At 40.7% G+C, this 21395-nt stretch overlaps 1 protein-coding gene across 12 annotated transcripts in view; it reads right to left on the reverse strand.

The window, feature by feature from the left end:
• DAB1 (DAB adaptor protein 1) overlaps window positions 1–21395 on the reverse strand; it is a 220850-nt gene that overhangs the window by 113268 nt on the left and 86187 nt on the right. For 3 of the 12 annotated variants that reach the window (XM_054211510.1, XM_054211507.1, XM_054211509.1), the window contains one exon: window positions 10556–10755. The exons of 7 other annotated variants lie outside the window; for them this stretch is intronic. In XM_054211510.1, coding sequence (XP_054067485.1) covers window positions 10556–10622 — 67 coding nt within the window. In that variant the 5' untranslated portion in view covers window positions 10623–10755. Of the gene's footprint in view, window positions 1–10555; window positions 10756–16881; window positions 16985–18028; window positions 18652–21395 lie in introns of those variants that run through there. 2 more of the 12 variants (XM_054211508.1, XM_054211506.1) reach the window with 2 other exon arrangements.

The following is a 21395-nucleotide window of genomic DNA, read 5'->3' on the forward strand; positions in this document are numbered from 1 at the left end:
AGCAAGGAAGGGCTGTTTCACAACTCAGCAGCCAGATGGTAATTTGCCCTACTTTTTTTTTTTTTTTTTCTTTTATTGCTTTTTTAAAGCACTGAATAATGCTGTCTCCAAGAAATGGAAGTGAAAGCTACTCTGTTCTTGTCAGAATAATAATGGATATTGTGTTGGCAACTGCCCTCTTGCACTGCACCACAGCATAAATAAAAGGAATTGGGAAAAGCCAACAATACTATAGTAAATAAAGTGTGTAAACTCACCTGCTTCCAAATAAGCGATAACCTCTACTGTTTGGTGTTTCAGCCTGGGTGACAAGAACAGGATAAACACTGTGTCTAAATCAGAAATGAGTCAACTCCACTGATCCTGAGCTGTGGAGGGAGGTTGTGGGAGAGAAGCACCAGCTGTTCAAGGAGGATCAAAATAGGAACGTGTAGCTAGTTAGATGTAAGAGTGCCTGATATGTGGTTGTACAGACAGCAAGAGACTGAAGGGTGGCCGTCTCCAAATCTCAGGTTAGTTCAGTGCTGGGATATTAGCTTTGGCCTCGCTCTTATTACTAGTAGAAGGCAAAACGTCAATGAGCGTTAACGTATTTCCTCCTTACGGCTTGGATCCACGTACAGTTTCCATTCACAGAGGCTACACAGATTCAAGCAGGGAAGACTCGTCTTCTTTCATGGTTTAGAAAATGGATTCTCTTTGGAATGTTCCTCACTACAGAGCACTAACTGTGAAACACGGTGTAGCTCCTGCTCGTGATGAGCCATTAACGTGTCCAGCTAGACTGATCGAGGCCTCTGGAGCCTGAGCTCTGGGCCAGCGGGAGGCAAAGAAGTTCTGGTGGGAATGATATCTGAATGCAGACTGAGAAGTTATTCAAGGTAAGAAAAGTTTCAGAAGGTGGTCCCTAATGATAGAGGTCTTCAGCGAACAGCTGATGAGTACCAGTAACTCAACGCACTGAATTTACAATCTTTCTGAACACCATGTATTTTTCTAAGCAGCAAGTGCTCTTCATACTATCAGGGAAAGAATATTTTTGTCACTTAAAAAAAGTAACTTAACAGGATCATAGGTGCGTAATCCATCAGTTTATCATCCAGTTGTTAATGATTTTAATATTATAGGCACCAGGAAATCTGCAACAGAAACCACTACAGCAGGTGAACAGAAGAAAAACTCCGGAGGTACACAGCGTGAGGACTACCCTTGGCGGTTTCGGTACGATTATTGTACACCACCACTCTGCTCTCAGGATGCAGGTTCCCCGCGATTTCACAGAGGCCAGAACCCACCTACAGAAGCCAGTCTGACCCTTGGCAACATGTCCACATTCGCTGCCTGGTTCTGTCAGGGCTTCCTCCTGTCATCCTCCAGAGAGGCACATCTCCCTTTGTATCCAAAAGCTATATCATGCAGGGCTCCAGGATTCTATACACATCTTTTGGGGCATGTTCCTGGAAGACCAAAGCTACCAAGAAGCACTCTGACTTCTCCTTTCCTGCAAAACCAAAAGCATTCAGTTGTCTTTGGCGTCGCTTGTTATTTTCTAAAAAAAAATTTCTCTTTCTTGCTGCTCACGTCGCAGGGGATCTTGATTCTTATTCACACTTAGTATGCCTGTTCAACGTCCATATATATATATATATTAAGATCTGATCATCTGATACTTGCATTAAAATACACATTAAGAGCATATAATGCACCTATTCATGATTTCACTAAGAATTGCTCTAGTTGAAAAAATTGAAAGAATTCTTTTGCGTTTTATTCAGCTCTCTGTCTTCAGACAAAAGACTCCCACAAACACATTATTTAGTTAAACAAACTAAATATATTGTTGTCTCATCTGCAAAAACCAGCCAACTGTAAAAGCAGAGAAATGCATTCTTTCCTGCCTGTACACTAACACTAGCTATTATATATAACAATGTTTAGTTTAAAATAATACAAATAATATGCAATTATTCCTGAGGACATGAATTCTGGGGAATTCATTTTCAAAAGGAACGTTATACTTAAACACATTCATCCACTCTGCCGTTAGACAACCCAAATACATTATTACCTTTATTCTGGATGGCCAATAATGTGAATATTGATTATATAGCTAGAGCTCATCATCTACAAGAATCACAACCACATCTTTTCCTTGCTCCTGAGCAGCACAGTGGGTGGCAGGGCCTGACGTATTTATCACGGGAAGTCTCATCCTATCACTTGGCCAAATTCACTGTGTATTTCTTTGAGCTCAGGAATATGCCCTAACCCGCGAATGAAGGGCTTACAAATTCAGCCACAGTATATTTCAAAAGGCTTCCAATTTTGTGGCAAGTTTTTCTTAGGAGGAAGTGGCCAGTGTTCAAAAGGTCTAGGACATTAAAGATTAAGGACACAAAGATTTTTCAACTATGAGTTTTGTGACTAATTTACTGTGGCATTTAGCTGAACACCTGTGTTTCTCGCTGCTTAAATACACAAGCCAAACCCCGCGTGTTTCCCTTAACTTGTACGTTGCTCCACGCTTCTTTATTCACAAGTTGACTGACAAAATTACTGGGATATCGCTACTGAGAGAGCAAAACACATTGGGTAGAGCACAAAACAAGAAACAGGACCCTCAGATTACGTATCAAGCTCTGCCCTGGTTTGTGGTGTAATCTTCGGAAAGGAATCATGAGATCAGCGCTGGCTTTTGCTGCAAAGATGTAACCACCTTTGAAATCAATTTACGTTTCCCCATACGTACACAGGTCGTGAAAGCTCATTACTTTCCATAAATTATGTAAGTTTGGACAAATTTTCCCTAGTAATTTGAAAAAGTATACACTGCACTAATGTGGACATTAATGCTAAGGGTTATCTGTTTATTTCACAGAAAATTGGTGAGCAGTTCAATGCTTCCAAGATTACTCCGATGAAGCTCATTTTCCAGATTAACTTATCTTTGATTTCTCTTCAGCAAAATAGGAGTATTTACCAACACAGCTGATACCTCCAACCTGTACTTTACAGTGAGTAATACTTTGACATATTTTATTATTACTTGTGGAATTTCCTATAATGCCAACGGAGAAGGTAAAAAGTTTCAGAAAAGTAGAAATGTTCAAATGCACGTGATGCAACGTGCTGACAGAAACGTCACTCATCAATATTTATTAGGCAGGCAAATATTTTTGGATGAAGAATGATATAAAAACATTATCATCATCAACACATTTGTCCCTGTAGAATATTTCTATGTGAGCCATATTAGGAAACTTCCACTAATCCAAAGCCGACGAGGCATTTTAGCGACTAAACTGGATGAATTAAGTTACCCTTGCTCAGTTGCATGACAGAATTTTCTTCCACCAAACCCTCTGAACAAAACTTTTTGTTCACAAATGTCCTAATACAAACTTTGCTGGGAGTCTTTTCAATGACTGCCAAGTAGACGAAAAGTTTCCTTGAATATTTCTTTATTTGCCTGCTTGGAAGTTCCACCTCCTTACCAGCCTCAGCCCCTCGCTTTCTGCATATTTCAACCAAAACTCAGACGTAGTTTAACAGCGTAAGTGGACAAAGCCAGAACCAATGCACGGCAGAGGCTGAACTGGATGTACAGGTGATCCCCACAACCAGCAACCAACAGGTTTCCTAACACACAGTCAGCCTCGCAGCACGGAAACACCCACCGGTACTTAATGACTGTTACATGAGTCAAATCCTCCGTGGAACACGCGCTGCATTAAGCTCCTAATTACTAGTTTCAACTGAAATGCTTTGACGACTGTTAAAACATTGAGAAGGGGTAACGTAACAGAAGCTTGCAGGAAATGTTACTCTTAACATGCAAGAGATTATTGATTCCTCTCCTGAGGAGCAGCAAAGTAACAGAGCCCCAGCCTTAACTTAGGCAGACCTGTCCCCTCAATTAAAACCAACAGCAAACAGTTTAACCGCAACAAGAGACAACATCCATCACCCCCAAAGAATGCTTCAGTTAACACAACCATGGACCCCCTTTTGGTTGAATGCGGTATTTAAAATAAAATTCATGAGCTCTCTTAATTTATGATAGGGTTATTGAATAACTCTTGTTAATTATAGCTACACAATGTCAAAATTAATGATTTTCCCACCCTCTTTCAACTTCAGAATGAATTCATAACTTATATCAAGACTCAAAAGATGTGCAATTAATATTGTCAGTAACGACTTCACAAAAGAGATTTGTTAAAGGCAGGCATGTGGACTCAATTAGTGTATCAATTAATGTTGCTGTTACTTGATCTATAAATTATTGAAAAAATCATAACTACTGCAAGGAAACAAAGCAAATCCACTCCCCGTCAATGAAATAAGCTCCTGACTGTGCCCCTCTTTCATTACTCTTTAGATCAAATTTGAATTTTGCTGGATTCCACGGATCTTAGCAAGGTAATCAGCAAAATAAATGAACCTAAACCAATCTGACAACCTGAAATGCCTCATTACAGTGATGATGCTTTAATTGTTGTTAACTGATAGTAATGTAAAAAAAAACAGTTCAATAATAATAATTGAAAAAAATAATTTTTAAAAAAATCAACTACCATTGTTCATAACACTTATTAGTTCAAACTGAAGTTCCAATCTGGAGATGAACCTGTACAAACTGCATCGAGATTTCTATGTATCAGCAAAATCGCAACCTTCACATCAACCAGAAACCTCCATTCCACTCTCCAGTTCAGCAATGATTAGTCCAAAGACTAGGTTCAAGTGAGGGCTAAAAAACCCAAAACAGGACTTGGGTAGCATTAGGCACCTATGATGAAAACTGAAAATGACAAAACATAACCCTGTTTAAAGGCTGCTTATCCCCAAAGGCTTTTAAACTAACTAGGTACCTCCTGTTTGATCTTAGTAGGACTAGAGTTTTGCTTCTGGGGATGCAAAGGTTTTCCTTTAGATAGTTAAGACTCTACTCTCTCATTAGAGTTTAAAAGACCCAGGAAATAGATGTGACTCTGCCAGAGGCCTGATCCGATATACGTGAATGGTCTGGAGCCACTGCAATCCTTTTAATGAGTAGCGAGACAGTTAAAAGTGGACACTTAACCCGGGAGGATCAAACTCAGATCTTCTACCACCAAGAAAGCGCTGCCATGCAACAGCCTCTGCTCTGCCGGTGCAAGCAGGGTAATTCCTTACCTGGCATTAAAGAGCCCCCTGAGCGGAGTCTGCTCTCGCTCTCCCTCCTCAGGCACAGCTTCCGAACCTGGATATCCATTCAGTCAAAACCAAGTGCCCAGCTCATGGCTGTGAGAAGGCATCTAGCTCTGGTAGAGACATAGCACATTACACCCCCTCTAAACGTCACGGTCCTACCGGCTAGTTACGGCAATCCCCGGCTTGGCGACCTGCCTGCTGCGAAATCTCTTTCCAGATGCCACGTGCTTCCCACACGTTGACGTGGAAATCTATTAAATAAGGGAATTTCACCCATGGTGATCCTTAGCATCAAAGATCATTATATGCTGATTGTCAACATGCCTGAGCTGCTACTCTTTGTGTCTTGCCTTCATTTTTGTCATTTTGAAAGTTGACTCAAAAGTCTTACTATAGGAGATATAATGAGAGATGATTTTGTTAAAAAAAAAAAAAAAAAAAAAAAAAAAAAAAAAAGGAGAGAAAGAGAATAATTACAACATTTAAGCGCAAGAGGAAGAAATCAAATCCCTAGAAAAGTCTCCTGGCCTCCCCCAAGCAGTTGCAGATCTCCATTCAAATTTGGTAGCCTGGGTCAATTCTTCACTGACCTCCCATTTCAGTTTTCCTATTTAAGTTAATTTTGCAAGAAGGGATTTTTCAAGGCAGTTATCAGTGTGGATTCAACACCAATGCAACACATTTCCCCTGAAGAGGTTTCTAAATCAATTTTAATTCCAATAGGCTCAAGTAAATGTTTTCCATTTGATTCAATAATCCATACGCACTTATAAATGGCTTTTCCGCCGTGTACCACAAGACAAACACGGTTTGTGTTTCTAACAACTCTGGCTAATAAAAAATTCTAATTTCCCACCATGAATGGTAAAAACATAATCTTTATTCACCTCTCAATGAACCAGGTGACATAAACGAATGCAGTAAAATCAATCTTTAAGAGCATTACTTGAATGATTAATTCTCTAAATGTTTCTGAAAGAACACATGATCTTTGGTAAACTCGCAAAAAAAAAAAAAACAAACAAAAAACCACCAGAAAAAAGTCCTTGAATAAAGCTTCCTAAATCTCCTGAGAATTCCTTTTAGAGAGCAACGTGAAACTTCTTCAAGACATCGCTTACAATTTGTTCTTAAAAAAGGTAATTACAACACAGTTACTAGTAGGTATCAGTCAAGACTGGCATGAAGATCAGGGCTGGAGGTGGGGGGTGGCAGAAATATAATCTCCTCTAATAGCATCCAGGTTGCTGTAAACCCCTAAGAGGCGGGGTGAAGTGTAGAAAGGAAGGCTGCGGAGGTCAGGGTGAAACACGGGTCCTCCATTGGTAAGCATCTTCACAGTACATGGAGCAAACAGCCCCAATCTGGAGAGGAAGGGAGGTGCTCGGCTCACCTCCGTTTTCAAAACTGCGCCTTCAAGTCAGTTAAAACTCCCACCCTCTGCGGGGAGCGTGACCAGGTAGCACTTCTAGAGCCCATCAGTTTCTTGATCCATCAGATCAATATTGATGGAACAAAAGGCAAAATTAGTACTTGATTTTCTAATAGACTATTTTTAAGATTAGCCAGGGTGATAATGTTAACATAGAAAATTACGATTTGATATTATCGTGTTAATATTGAGCTTACCTATTGCACATTAGAGTTTCGCAGCTGCGATTCTACTTAAATAGCAGCCTCTGAGAGGATTTCATATGTTAAGTTCTTGTCCTAACTGTAGTAATAATGCTTCAGTGTTAGGAGACAATACTGCCTTACGAACCAGCTCTGATGACAATGGAGAGAGACTGAAGAGTTGACTATGACTAGAAAGCTTATGGCTGTAAAAATACTGATGAGAATGTGCCTTATGAGAAATGTTTTAAATAATCTCTTGTAAGAGAATTGTTTTGCATTCGACCACACATAAAAGAAATATACGGTAAAATCTGGAACTTCGCAGCAGCATTTAGTGCCATGTGCCCCCTCTGCATCAGAAATCAAATTATTTCCCTGTCACCAAAAAATCAGTAATCTAATACAACAGAGTCCAAAAGCCATTGTAAGGAACCCCAAAAGAACGTCAAGCGCGCACCCTGCCCTGCTGCAGGGAGTTAGTCCAGCCCGGTTGCAGGACTTTGCATCCACACTCACTGAGCATCGCGAGACTCCTCCTGGACTTTCCCTCTAACTTCTCCAGATTATTAAATTGTTTGCTTAGCTAATGATGTTACAGTGCCCTTAACACAAGACAGGCACTACACCACGAACGTATGAGTCACATCATCTAAACGACCACCATTTTCTTTTTGGCCGTTGTACTTCCATAAGAGCAGCAGCTTGCATTTATCTAACATTTCATCAAGTTTTATATTCATATACTTTACAAATCGTGGCAATTAAGCTTTGTATTAGTACAACACTTCAAATAAGTAACACTACCTTACTGCATCCTCATACAGCTATAGAGAGAGCTGAAGATTTAGCTGACACTACACAGAAGACTTATGGTGAGATCAGGAAAGAACCTTGTCCCCTGCTCTAACTCCATACTAATCCTTGTCCCCTTTCAGTCACTCCAGATCTTTGGCATGGGATACGTCTGCGGGACAGACGTTCCGTTAGGAAATTATTATCAAACTTACTGCTCTTTCTCAGCGCAGTGCCGTGAACTACCAGAACGGTAGATAATACAGCAAAAGAGCCCCCTCCCCACTCGGGATGGAAGTGGTCGCATGGCTGTTGCAGAAGTGCAACAAAACCTGAGGGGGGACCTTATCAACACTTATAAATAGTTAAAGGGTGGGTGTCAGGGGGATGGGGCCAGGCTCTTTTCAGTGGTGCCCGGGGACAGGACAAGAGGTAACGGGCACAAACTTGAGCATAGGAAGTTCCACCTGAACCTGAGGAGGAACTTCTTTGCTGTGAGCGTGGCAGAGCCCTGGCACAGGCTGCCCAGAGAGGTGGTGGAGTCTCCGTCTCTGGAGACATTCAGAACCCGCCTGCACGCGTTCCTGTGTGACCTGCTCTGGGTGACCCTGCTCTGGCAGGGGGTTGGACTAGGTGATCTCCAGAGGTCCCTTCCAGCCCTATGATTCTATGATACACTGGAAATACACTAGAGCTGAAATTTCTGTTTATAAAGCAAAGCCTAATTTCTTGGGAACAGTCAGATCCATTGCATAATCAAACAAATTGACTAGTAACATTAGAAACTTCATGTTAGTACTTGCTACCTGTCACTGCTCTCAGTTAATGAGCTTGAGAAAAAAAGAAGAAAAAAAAACCCCCACCACCCTGTTTTTCACGTGCCCATCATTCCCACTATACAGGGGAGGGCTCATTGTTGAAATATACGCAAATACATACAATTCAATGACAAGTAAATGAGCACACCAAGTTTCTTTTGATTTTCATTATGTGGGATTTGAATAGCAAACACTGTCTGAATTGTCTATACCTTGTCTGTATAAAGCATTCATTGTACCGCGAAGCCTTTGGACAGCTGGATGTGATGGGATGCACTCAGATTGCACATACAACACACAACAAGATTAATTTTGGAGATACGCTCTGCCGTGCACTGTCCCTTCCAGTTCTTCAGGTACTTGTACATGCTGCAGGGAGCTCTGATCGCTGGCACAGAACATATTTTATACTTCTTCTCAGCAGTAAAGATAATTCTCAGAATTTCCACGTGGGGAATAGAATCCGATTTTGTGCAGAGAAGCATTCAGTTATTATGATTTAGGAAAATGTTTTTAGAAGTTGGATGCTGAATATTTTATTAATATAAACATCAAATTGCTAAAACAGTTGTTTGGTGTTTTCAAAAGTTTTCACCCTCCAGCAGAAGAAATAACATAGGAGAAACAAATCAAAAATATGTTATCCGTCTTGCAAAGAACTGACATTTTTTAATTTCCTGCCTGCCCAAAAATACTGAATGATCATACAACCAAAACATCTTTTACCTTCTTTACTTCCCTTGAACATCTCTCCCAATCACGTTCTCATTTCCATCAAAGTTCCCCTATTTTTACCTTTCCAAACTACAGCTTTTTTATCATAAATGAATAATTTTTTCCTCGTAAGTGTAGGCCTAGAGTAGTCATAAGGATTCTACACCATCTTCCCACATCAACGCTAAGCATTTTTAATTGCTGTGTCTCTTGTTAAAAACACCAGTATAAAGATTTCTGATACAAAACCTATAGCAAACACAAGGCCTTAATTAACGGTTTGGTAAAATCGTTGCAGTAAACGGTATAGCTGCCCCGAAGCTGAACAAGTTATTTATCAGATATCTAAGATGAGTAAATTTGCAACGCACATATATAGGAGCAAAGACGAGATTTTTTTTGTCTTAAAAAAAGTAAAAAATCCTCAAAGTAAGTGGCTAAATTATACATCCACAAAAAGAAACTGAATGTCAAGCTGAAAAGCTCACATGGAAGTCCAAATCTTGCTGCCTCAAGTATTGAAACTATTGAAGTATGATTTTTTTCTGTTTGTTTAAGTTTTTTATTTTATTTGAGCAATTCATAGTAAATCTGTTTTCAATCTCAATTTCATTATCTATATAGGTGTTAATAAAAATAATCAAAGACAGCAACACAAACCAACAGGAATTGCCACTAGAAATCAAGGTCTTGGCCTCCAAGTTCATCACTACTTAAAACCACAAGCAATAAAATTCTAATAAAAATTGAACTACAAAAATCCCTACTAAAAATCTTTCATAAGCACCAAATTAATACCGTCCCATTTCTCATGCTTATCAGTCCAAAGAACTGCCCTACAATCTGACACAAAATTGTAAATACAAGTAAGAACTTATCCAACCACGCATTTATTCAGAGCTTCTCCTTAATTTTGAGTTTGTTCATATTTCTTTTACAAGATTGCAATTAATCTCTCTCTAGATTGCTACGGAGTTCTCTGTGACTTCACTAAGTGTCAGTAAGATCCACCTTCCAGTAACAGAAAGTGCATTTAAGTTCTAGTCAGTTCAAAACAAAGTAGAAACAAAGCCTTTAGAAGAAAATTTACTTCTCGACAGAGAAAAAAAGTTTTCTTTTGCTAAGTGTAATTTTTAAAGTTATATTTCCATTTGTGAAACAATTACAATATATATAGAGAGAGTAAAAATTAATGAACAGTAAGACGTACATTCTTTCTTATATTTTAAATATATTTCACTAAGATATAGTTTTAATGTCAGAGAATCGAATCCCATGTTCCCACACCACTGGGCTTAACAATTTTACTTTCACCGAGCACACAGATAACAGACGAATCACAGATGCATAAAAGGTGGCTGAGGTAGGAGCCGATTAAGGTACAAAATACACACAAATAAAGAGAAATTAGTCACTACCTTTCTTTTTGGAGTCTTTCTTTGTGCTGGTTTTAACAGCCACTTGAAGTTCTGTCTCAGTTGACATCCTATATCCTTAGTCCTCTTCACACAGATCCAGGATCTCGGTCAGGCTCATTTAGAACGTCTCTCCAAGAGAATAATTTAGCCTTTCAGATACTATAACCCAAACAGTTCATCTCACTCACTCCTTTCGAGTGCTGTTAAAGAAGGAAACAAAAAGTAATGGTCATTGTCTGGGTTTAAAACATTAAAAAAAACAACAGCTGTGAAGTTCTCCGTCTACAGAGTCAATTGCCCACAATTTTAGATGTTTAAACACAGTCATTGAGTCCCGTCTGAGATGTTTTGGCACATCTGAGATGGCTTCGCAGGCTAGGGACGCCACACAAGGTACACAGATGACCTGTACTTCTGGACCAGCAGCAGGAGGACAAAGGCTACAATCCGGGAAGTAGCTGGAAATGTCAACAAGAGCAAATCATTCTGCAAGGACTCAATTCTTAACGCAACAATTCCAACGTAAAAACAGATTGCCAGATCATAAATTCAGACTTTTATTCCTCAAACGCTCTCTCAATGCTTTTGAACAAAGACAAATGAAAAATATATTCATTAGTCATACTGAGAACATCATACTTTGCCACTCCTCTTGCTTATGATAATGTTTCCAGTATAAAAGAATCTGCCTCCATGTAAACAAAGCTGTAATTTCTTAACGCCCATCTAGTAATTTTTCTTGCAAAGAACTCTGAGAACACAGTTAATTAAACCGACAAAACACAAATGGGATAGGGGTCAGAAAGACAACATTCAGGGCGCAAGGCACAGCTTTACGTAACATGGAATTGTTGGGGGGATGCACAAATTGCACCGCTGCGAACCCCCGGCAGTAACCGCAGAGCTGAGCGGCAGGAGGGGGGCAGGCTGTAAGGCTGCACGTAGGACCGGGGATCTGGGGGCTGCGGAGGCAAAGAACACCCAAAAAAATAAACAACCAAGCAAAGAATAAACCATTACTCCAGCTCTTGCTGCCGGACCCTCTTGCTTTGAAGGATGAGCCACCTATTTCAGCCAGTCTGTTGAGGGCAGAGGACCATACTGTCCTGAAGCCATTTGTCACGATGCTCCCTCACTAAATGCATCTTCTTATTGCTCCTTCTTATCGTGAAAAAGTTCTCATTATTAGCACAATTAGAGTGAAGTCCATCTGGCCTGTCTGAACAGCTGCCCAGTTACTAAACAAGCATTTAATAAAGAAATTAACCCGGCATATCATCTGGTTAGCTGGCCAGAGATTAACTGCAGTTACAGTTATTTACTAATGTCCCTTCTCTGTCATTTAAGAAAGTAATACACTGCAAACATTGAAATAATTTTGACAGTTTAAATCACTTTTCACAGTAAGGGCTGTGAAGCCTCTAGTACTTTCAAATCCAGGCTCTGTTAACATTTTCAAATGCTTCAGTAACATTACACTCCCATGCACCGTCTGAAGTGATTTAATACTGCTGAAGTGTGTCAGGGGCTTTCTTTAATAAGCTCTTCAAATCTGTATGTGTATTATAGAATATTCAAAGATAGCTTTTCAAAATCTGCTGAACTGATTTTGAAACACAACATGGCCTGTTCCTCCTCTGTGGAGTCTGAGTAAGTGCGCCATAGCAAAAAAAGAGGAAAAATAAAGCGACTTACAAATTATAGTTGCTAAATACACCTTCTCTGAATACCTGAATAAACTAAAAGCATCTTCATTAACATTCTTAGTGAAGAAGACAGTAGGAAAGGACAAAGCAAATGAAGGTTGATCAAAGAGAGAAAAGGAATAAGATAATGGCCCCAAAACTGACAATCTACAAGGATCTGAAGCGCTCTTTGGCCAGGTCCATGGCCAGGGAGATGTCTCTGCCCCACACACGGTCACAGTGGGCCACCAAGTGCAGTAGCCACTGGGCCCTGGCACCAATGAGTGCACGCAGAGTGCTGTGAGGGAACCACCTCACCCCACCGTTGACGGCGTCGCTCTTCACTTACGCTTGAAATCCCCCCAGCAAACAGGGAGGAAAGCGCTGCAGAGAACAGATGTCCCTCCAACCCCCATCTCCTTCCCCTCCCCCTGCACACAACCCAATTTAATAATATTTAGCTTTACAGCACAGTAGGGATGCATCGGTCTTTACAGCTCAATGGCACTTACTTAAAGCATCTCTCAATCAATCACAGCTGGATTGACGGTTTATTTTTCTAGAATTTGGATTTATATTTACCTAAAGGTTAACTGGGTAACTTTGCAAGAAGCACTACCATGAACCACTTAACAAAAGAAAAATATGTATAATACGTCCTTTGATAATAAAACCAAAACAAAGAAAAGAAAAAAAATACCCCCAGGGTCAAGAGTTAAGCAAGTTTTAATGTCTTAAAAGACTGTTTTGGGTACAAAGCATCAAGAATGTCATCTCCTGTTGTCAGGCACTTTCAGCAGGATAGCTGAAATAGTAGCATCTGAATGGCACTAAATATTTTAAAATAACAACATATGACTGCTATCTCATTTGAAACTCTCCAGAAAAGCTACATCCCCTCGAGGCTATCCCACCGAGTAATATTTTTTAAAATAAATGCATGTCTACTTTTGGACAGGTTCACATATTGATTTACTTTAAAACCTAATCAGGTCATACTCTCGCAGGCTCATAGATCCTTGAATAAAGTAATAGGTATCTTTGCAAAGGAGCACATAAACATCTGTCAGATGCAAGCTATAGTTCAAACTGAATTTGCTACAGAGACAATTCCTCCAAAAGTATAGGTCTTTATGTAAGCTACATTAGTAAACTTTCATACACTGTCCATATTTCAGCCGTTTATTACCCAGATGAGAATGGCAGTCAATCTGCTCCTCACCGCAACAGCTTTTATTGTCTCCTCCAATCTAGGTCACCGTTGTTAAATACTACGCTCTTCCAACTGTGGGAAGTACTGCAGCATGTGTTTTATCAATGTGATGCTATTTTCTTTGATCGGTTCTGCCACATTTCTCTCCCTGCTCTAAAGACAAAACTTTGTTAGCTGCATTTAAAAAAATAAAAATAAAAAAAAATAAATCCGTCATCTTACACTCTGACAATCTTCTTGTGTGCCTTGTTACTGTTCCAGCTATTGCAATGTTATGTGCATGCCTCAGCTTTTCCTAAAGAGGATTCAGAGCTCTTCGTTTTAACAAAATACTGACATTTTCTGTTCCCTTATTAAGCAGCTACAGTAGGAACACAATCAGCGCATTCTGGAATTAACTGGCTTTTAATTCCAAGAGAAGCCTTAAGCCTGCATTCTGTATTACTCCTACGCCGGCATAAAACCTAAAGCCTCAGTGAAGCAAGAGTTTTGTAAATTCACTTTGCAGTTAGGATTAACACACGTTGGACCTTTTATGCGCAGGGAAATTCGTCACATGCTCCACCCGCCTCCCCCACGCCTTTGTAAAACAACAATTTCTGTCAAATCATTTGTCTTTTCAACCACGCTTGAGCGAGCTCATGAAGGGGTTATTAGGCGACTTCCCCTGGCCCGAGTTACGAAGGAGGTCAGACAAGACGATCATAATACTTCCCCTCTGGCTTTAAAATACATGAATTTATTAATTTTCTTCAGGGCTTCAAAACTTAAGAAATTCCCTCCCCTGAAACCAGTTTCCATCTGCTTACGTAAAGGAAAAGCAGTCTTAGAAAGGATTTGTAACTAAGCCCTGGCATTCCCTAGGTATTTAAGTTCTCCACAGCCCCAAAGTGGGATTTGACAAGAGGATGGTACCTCCGACACCCTGGTCTGACAAAACAAAAACCGCGCTCCCATCCTTCGCTCTTGCTTTCATACCTCTGAAGTCTTGCAATTCATTTCCCTTGCTCCAAAGCACCCGACATAATCGTCTGTAAAGGGGTGTTGATGTACATGATTCTGCACGTGTTAGACAAAGCCCAAAGACATTAAAAGGGCAAAATAAAAGTGACAAAATGATTTTAAAATCCTGGAAAACTGCAAACAGTTCAAGCGTGAAGGACTGCTACCCAGGGAGAAAAATGTTACTCATCAACTGTCTCACCTGACCATGAAGCCTCACACGGAGAACTTCAGCGGGGCCGCGCACGAACAGACGGTGGAAAAACCCGTGCGGAACCACCAGTACTGCCCTTTACACCCTCCAGGGAGAGGAGGCCACGGAGCCCTTTGGAGCTGCTCACACTATTTTGTGCTCATCCGCTCATTTCCCCGATGGTCAGGTCTGGCAAACATCTGCGGGAAGCTACTCGGTATCAGAGTATTTATCTTTTACAGAAGGCGCTAGACTGAATTCCTGAAACCCGAGGGACTGGTCCAAAACCCACTGAAATATTTCAGTTAATAAGGCCTATAACTAAGAACCTGAAAATGAGGAAGACAAGGTAAACGAGAGAGCTTAAGATACTGACACAGAGAAGAAAATGAGGAGGCAAAGAAGAGCAAACAGGGGAAGCTGCCTCTATGTATACTTCATTAAAGCAAATTCTATAACAACATGTTTAGCATTTAAGCAGCTCATGCTTTAAAATTCTGGCCGCCCTGCAAGAGAAAACAATCTCCCTTAGACTGTTGCGTGTGTCCAGTCTCCTTCCTCTAGCTTTGCCATTTGCCCACAGAAGGGCGTAATAAACTGTTCCTAGTGACCAAGCCAAATGACTCCGTCATGGCATCGCATGTCGATCACTGCGTTTTCCTGCAATTTCTTTTACAGGCTACAGAAACACCAGTGAGGTGAAAGGAAGCTCACTGTTCACGCGCACAGACGGGCATACAGCACAACTGCACACCTGGGGAAAGCAGAGTGTCTGGTTTAGCTCCTCGAATCTCCCCCTCCAAACTGCAAACCCTCCTCTGAAACCCGGACCCGATTTCTTCTCCTTCCGCCTCCCCGACCTACGCGGCTCACACAGACTCACAACCACCTCTGTGTTTCGTATTTCATTTTGTCTGCTCTGAAATGAGCAAGCACTCCCCTCCACCTCCGACCTCTATACATTGAGACAAAGGGAGGAGATTTATGCGCTTTACGGTGCTGTCTATACTACGCCTGTAGTGAGATACCAGAATGATACTTCCCAATTAATCCTTTTTAATTCTGCTGACATCAGAAGACTACTCAAACCACAACATTTACTTTCCTGTTGCATACAGTTGCTATTTGTTTCGTTGTATTTATAAGATACTTCTCTATCTCCTGAAAACAAGAAGCTCTTCTAAAAAAACCTGACATGTAACTAAGGCAAATAACACATTGTATTAAATTTATTGTGGTTTACAATATGCTTCATTATTCTATCTCTAGGGCATCTTTCCGGCATGCTACCCAGTTCCTCAGATGGTGTAAATAGCACCACTGAAGCTGATTTACCACTAGAAGAGCATCTTGCCAAAAAATTGACCTATAAAATATTTCCAAAGTAAGATGTTCATTAGTATTGCAATGACAGCAGGAATAATTACTAAAATTCCTCCTGGAAATCACTCCACGTAGTGGAGAACACTACCCTCCACCTCACCAATTATTCACCAGAAGCGCTGTGAATTTTCTACTCGTAGAGAATGCTGACTGGATTAAAAAGATGCTTTTCACAGGAATGAAGTGATTTCATCAACATTTTTAATGGGAAATTGCTAACATTTCATTTTAATATTACAGCTTCTACTTTATATTATAGAGGGCAGCATTCCGGAAACAAAGGCAAACCAGAAGACACCAACCTTGCTTCAACAGAATTTGTGAAATTCTCAAAAGTATGCCATTTTGCATTCACGAAAAATGACGTGATACCGGTTCCTGATTTCTTTGAGGAAGGATATTCAACTACTTACAAGGAAAACTGCTAAAACTGAGCTAGTCACTGAAGGCCAACAGAAAAGTATTTGTAGTTTTTCCTTCAACGCTTTCAACATGAAGTTTATCCTCTTAAAAGAATTTCTATAATCACAGTGTAAAACCTTTTTTTTTTAAAAAAAAAAACCAAAACAAACCAAAAAACCCCAAAACACCCAACAAACAAATCCAAAACCCACAAAACCCACCCAGTACTGAGAACCCAGGACTTGCTTCTCTCCCCTGTTCTGCTCTATTGCTGACCAGAGCCAGTGCTGGGTAATTCCAGTGCTGCTGTGGCCCTTCCAGTTGGTCTCAGTCTGGTTTCCAATAATCAGGTTCAATAACCAGCTTCAACTCCGTGAAATAACCTTTAACATCCCTTCCACGGGTTTTGTTAAAGGCTAAGTTCAGTTTTTTGTTAAAAGCTAGGTACCTGGGAGCATCACGCAACGCCAAGTGGCATCGCTTTCCGGAGTCTTGCAAGGTTAGAAGGGATGGAATCAAACCCCAAATCTATCGCCACAGAAAATTAAGGGCTGGAAATCAAAATGGGAATGACAGTTATTAAAAACCAGTCGTGGCAGCGCCGTATGCCTTCAAGTCCATAAGAAAGCACGCGAGTCTGCTGGACAGGTGTATTTGCAGCCTCGAATGAAACAAGTCAGTCCTGGAAAAGGCTGGGCGCACGCAGGCTTCCCAGCACTCTCCTGCCGGATTCTGGGAAGGCAGGGAGGGATACACGGGCTCACGTTTGCTTCTCCTCCGCCTGTGTCACGGGGAGCACAACTCCAGCCCGGGGAGCTGAAAATCAGCTCTTGTGTGCCAGGGGTAGAAATACAACACACGTTGTTCCTGTAAGCATATTTTTTTCTGCTCCGAGACGGAAAACTCCACTCAAAGTGCTGTTTGTAAGCTTTTGCAGGGCATTATATTAAAAAAAAAAACAAAAAAAACCAACCAAACAAGAAAAAAGCCCAAAAAAAGATTGACACCAAACAAAACAGGCTTAAAAACTTCTCATTATTCCTTCGCCGCAGAGAGGCTGCCATGGTGCCAGATCACATAGGAAGCCGTTCAGATTGGACTAGAGATTCCCTGTGCTCACAGTGAAACTGAACTACCCAAATGCTTTTCGTATATGAACTGCGTTACGCCAAGACTTTACTAAACCCAGATCGCTCCACTGATGACCCCGAAGCAGACAAGAAAAAGAATTTTCTGGTAACGCTGTGTAAGAACAAACAAGAAACAAAACTCACAACTGCTATAAATACTGCCGGGGCACAGCCTGGCTGCGATCTGAGCTCCGCTAGCAGAAAACTGCTTTACCTCCATTAAAGTCAATAAAGCCACACCAGCACAAAATCAATAGCGTTACATTTGACTTATATTGGCGTAACTCCATTGATTTTAATGGAGTTGGAGTTACACCAATTTTATGCTGGTGTATCTGCATTAGTGTCAGTGAAGTTATGCCGGCGTGACTGATGTAAACAACACCAGACCAACCAACCCCTCTATGTCTAAAATTCAATGGCGTTAACTCTAAAGCAACAAGAAAATGCAAAGCTGTACGTTACCAAAGCAGAAGAACAGCTCTTTTGCGATCCTCTCGACACCAAAGAAACAGAGTGAAGACTAAGAAGGGAAAAAGGACAAAGTACACGGTTGGGATCACAGTATTCTGTAATTAGAGCTGTTAAATGATTACTAAAGCGCAGTGGTGCAATCATCACACTGAAGGAAAGGGAGAAGTATGCAGTCAGGAGCATCACCAGGGAGAAGGTAAAAGCAATGTCAGAGACACCGCATTTTATATTTAAATGCAAATTCCTCACAATCAGAATCTGTGCTTTCTAATTGGAAGAAAAGGTTATGGAATTAAATGTCTCACACATCCCGGACAGCTCAGCATGTTTTTAAGTGGCACAGTAAGTTGAAGGCAACTTACTCATCTCCTGTCCTTTCTAGAAATATCTTAAATAGAAATATCTTAATTCAGCTCTTTTTTTTTTTTTTTAATTTCAAGACTTTCTTAGTATTGCAAGTGAGATTGAACTGAGACTCACCCTCTCATTTATTTTAAATAAAATACAGTACAATACCTACATAATATCCAACTTAAGCTATACTTTGAAATCTGAAGTAGAGCTTGAAGTGGTGCTTTATACTGGCCTTCTAAACGGACGTGAATTTTGCACCAACTTTTCCAGGTCCCTTTGAGATGTCCTCATTCACTTTACTAGTTAACCTGTACATCGTACCCTTCAATTTTCTGAATGCTTCCTGACATTACAGCAAAGCAAACTTTCCTAATCTCAACAACAACAAAAAAGCCCTATGCCAGGATCTTTATTCACTGCTATTTTTCAACACTCAGCCCTTGTTCCCTGACAGTTAAGTATTAGGAAAACTAATCAGAGGACTTCACCTCACTGTAAACGGACTTTTGATTTATTACACCAAAGCCAACCACCAGACTTCTAAGTTCATCGACTAGCAGAGCAAAGGGGAAAAAGAAAGAAGCTTTCTGCAACTGTAAGTATGAATTTCTACATACAAGCAAAAATTATTTTTACATTGCTGTCCCACAACTGACAAGTATCAGTATCTTAAATAGTCTAATAAATGAGCTTTAGCTACAGTCTTCAGACCAGCAACGTCACTGATGGAGGTAATTCCACACGACTGCTAAGACAAACAGCAGGCAGACTTCTGAACGATGCCAAACAGAAGCATTTGAGAACGGCTGCTAGATTTTACTGGAGAAATTTCAAACCATAAATTATTTTCTTTAATTCACTTATCTGTTCTCATCTCATCTGTGAATGCAGGGCCTTGTATCTGATTATGTTACACACTGGCTCCACAAACGCCTCTGCTTTACATCAGTAAGAACGTTAACCACTCGAAAAGGGCAGAAGCACCTCCCATAAGAAGTCAGGCTCTACGCATTTTCTGTTTGTGGGTAAGACTCATCAGTGTCTCTAAAAAATAAAAGACAGCACTATTCCCACAGCTGGAAAATGTACTATTGGGGGAAAAAAAAAACCAAAACCCCCACAACAATCTAACCCTTGAAACTGCATGGGCCAGGTGTTGTTTTCTGTATCATAATTCCATACAGAGAAACATCCATACAGGGAAACACACCAGCCTCCACTCTGCTCTAACCATGCAACTGGGGAGGTCCACATGACCACACCACGTACTGATAGAGTCAAAGCCTAAGCGACCAGGTTAGTGACCCTGTAAAAGGAATTACCTAAAAGAAAAATCAAGCCATTGCCAAGCTAAAATTCGGGGCTGCTGGTGGGGGGGGAAGATGCTCTTGATTATTCAGATGGGAAACCCTTAGGCAGATAAACGAGTATATGGACCTGCAGAAGTCGTAATGCATCACAAAACCATGCTCATTTTCTAAACATTTTTAAAAATCACCCCAGTAGCACGCAGTGAGGAACCATTCACCTTCTACTGTCATGCTACAGTTTATTCTCTCTTGGAAGCAATTACAGGACAAATGCCAAGCTACAGAAGGTATTTTTCCAGCAGCAGCATCTGGCTTCTTGGCAGACTCCTCAGGCAATTTTATTGGAAGCTTTAGAGATGCTATTGGGTCAGCCCTAGTTATATTGCTCATGAGCTGTCTGGCAGTCCCTTCTTCCTAGATGTCATAATCCTTCTGATTTACCTTGAAGGAATTACCACACTTTTATCCATTTCAGAAACAGTTGACCTGCAAGGCATTCAGGGGCCATCTACAGAGACATAGTAAAAGTCACTGGTTTAAATCTGTGTACCGTTGAGCCAGCAGCGTTTCAGCATCCCTTGCCTAATGCATCATCAAGAAAACAAGTAAGCCATGGTGTACATATGTGTCTTGCTGGTAAATTGAATGCATTCCTTATGATTAAAGAAAAAAAAACAAAAAACAAACAAACACTTAAGATGCATGAAAAATTAATAAGTCAAAATAAAAAAGGTAAGCTGGGGCAACGGCAAATCTGTGCCTTTATTTAATATGAACTGCTCTCATATAGCGAAGACAGTACCGTGCCGTATCCTGCAGTAAGGGACGGTGCACATGAAGTCAAGGAATGCTTCTGGCGGCCAGCAAGCATAAACTGAAATACAAGGGGCTTCGCTAAGTCAATGGAAGGAAAACAATTTCTGAGATTCTGCTTCTTGCAACTCCCCTGTTAAAGGCAGTGCCTCCGAGGGCAGAAGGGCCACGTGGAAGCAAAGCCAGCCTATGTCCCTCGCCCTCCCCACTGCCTGTCCCTTCCCCCTCTCCAGCCCCAGCAGCTAAGATCTGCATTATTCTGCAGCTGTGATCATGATTAATCCTCATCCAGAAGGATGAAAGATGGGATGCGGGTTTTACCCCCTCCTTGCATACCAACAAAATTAAGTCCACAGCGAAAAGGCTTTATGTCAGTTTAGAGCAGTCCTCTAGAATTCACACAGAGAAAGGGGCCAGAATGCTACAGAAAGTGCATTTACAGTCCATAACACAGGCGGGATCCTCCTTTTTTAAAAGGCTTCTGGTGCATCTATGTACAAGAAATATACTTCTTAATTAAAAAAAAAGTAAATAAAAACAACAAAGCAAAACAAAACCAGCACGTGTTCATTACCACTATTTTTTTTTAAGACTTTCCCACAAAGATATGCCTGGAGGTCTTCTTGTTCTTTTTTTTCTTTTTTCTTCCCCCCCCGCTCCCCTCCTTCTTTCAAGAGTTTTCAGAGAGCTTAGAGTAAGAAACTCCCACAAAATCCTGTAGCAGGTTATTTTCCAGGAAAAAAGGTCCTAATGCCCAAAGGTAAATATTACAGGTACAAGAAGTGTACTCTATAATTTAATAAAGGGCTGTGGATCTTGGATTTTCAGTAACAGGAGTGCACTGAGCAACATAAGAGAAGATTGACAGCACTAAGAAAGAT

This window comes from Rissa tridactyla, chromosome 8 (genome assembly GCF_028500815.1).
Source record: "Rissa tridactyla isolate bRisTri1 chromosome 8, bRisTri1.patW.cur.20221130, whole genome shotgun sequence".
Lineage (NCBI taxonomy): Eukaryota > Metazoa > Chordata > Aves > Charadriiformes > Laridae > Rissa > Rissa tridactyla.